The sequence below is a fragment of the Acyrthosiphon pisum genome, chromosome A2, assembly GCF_005508785.2.
Source record: "Acyrthosiphon pisum isolate AL4f chromosome A2, pea_aphid_22Mar2018_4r6ur, whole genome shotgun sequence".
Taxonomy (NCBI): domain Eukaryota; kingdom Metazoa; phylum Arthropoda; class Insecta; order Hemiptera; family Aphididae; genus Acyrthosiphon; species Acyrthosiphon pisum.
In genome coordinates this window covers 59,382,600-59,383,670 of record NC_042495.1, presented here as the reverse complement: position 1 = coordinate 59,383,670, position 1,071 = coordinate 59,382,600, and the positions used below count along the sequence as shown (strand labels likewise).

General features: G+C 29.5%; 1 protein-coding gene across 7 annotated transcripts in view; it reads right to left on the bottom strand.

Moving 5' to 3' along the window:
• The window catches only part of LOC100575696 (synaptotagmin-15-like), a 6,160-nt gene extending 5,309 nt beyond the window's left edge, over positions 1-851 (bottom strand). For 2 of the 7 annotated variants that reach the window (XM_008185153.3, XM_008185154.3), the window contains exons 1-2: positions 540-851; positions 275-437 (exon numbers count right to left, since the gene is read on the bottom strand). In XM_008185153.3, coding sequence (XP_008183375.1) covers positions 275-420 — 146 coding nt within the window. In that variant the 5' untranslated portion in view covers positions 421-437; positions 540-851. Of the gene's footprint in view, positions 1-274; positions 438-516 lie in introns of all 7 variants that reach the window. The other 5 variants (XM_029490168.1, XM_016804585.2, XM_003244676.4 and 2 more) reach the window with 5 other exon arrangements.
• Between the last annotated feature and the right edge of the window lie 220 nt (positions 852-1,071).

Here is a 1,071-nt window from a genome sequence, read left to right as displayed (position 1 = left end):
AAAAACGTTTATGAGTAAGTTAAAGGTATTTAAAAAAATAAAATGTAACTTAACTTTTAATTTAACTTCGTTATTATTTTCATGCAAATTTGTAACTTAACTTAGTTACTCAAATTCAGTAACTTTATAAAACTAACTTTAACTTAGCTTAGTTATTTTTAATCTAAGGATAACTGAACTTTAACTAGTTAAAAAAATTGGTTAACTTGCCCAGCTTTGAATATATGCAATGTAATTGTTAAATCGTTTTCGTCATAATTTTAGAAGTACCAACCTCGATATCTTTTGAACAGTGTAGTGTTCGGTACTACCGGCAACCGAGTTTCCATTTTCCAACAGCCCAAGATTGAGGCCCACGTCTTCGGAACGACGACCGAAACCAAAATAAAATAAACAGCATCGGTAACAACTTTTGAACATTTCAGTATAATTTCACTCTGAAAAAACGAATAAACCATTGACACTGGTGAAAACGTTTCGAAATCTAACCATCTGTTTGATATCATTTTGACAAACCGCAAACGTATTATAACTTGTACCTGCAGCTGATCGAGATTAGTCTATAAACCATTTTTAAAAATATCTGTCATTACTTAATAGTTAATAAATAAAAACAACTATAATAATTTACTTTAAAAAAATTACACGCATTAAACATTCAAAAAATAAAGACAAAATTTGATTTTGTGTACCTCTACTGGCGAATACACTCAAAATTGACTATAGTTACCTAAAAACACTCTTGGATATACTGAAACCTCAATGTAGACAGATGTTTCGGTCAACTGTGTAAACAGTTAAGTATATTATGCAGGCGAACATTGGTGTATTGGCCCCTATCAGCGTAAAAAAACTACACAAAAGTATACCATGTTTATCGGCATAGGAAGTACCTATCTTTTTATGGCGATTGTTTTATATTTATAACCAATCTGAACCCAGCAGTGTACCAGCTATTATGTATATTTAATATTTAATTTTTTTTGTATACAAATAATATCTCATAGAATCGACGTCTCGCATAATGATAAAAATAATATTGTATATTGTTAAAAAAAATCGATGTATTCA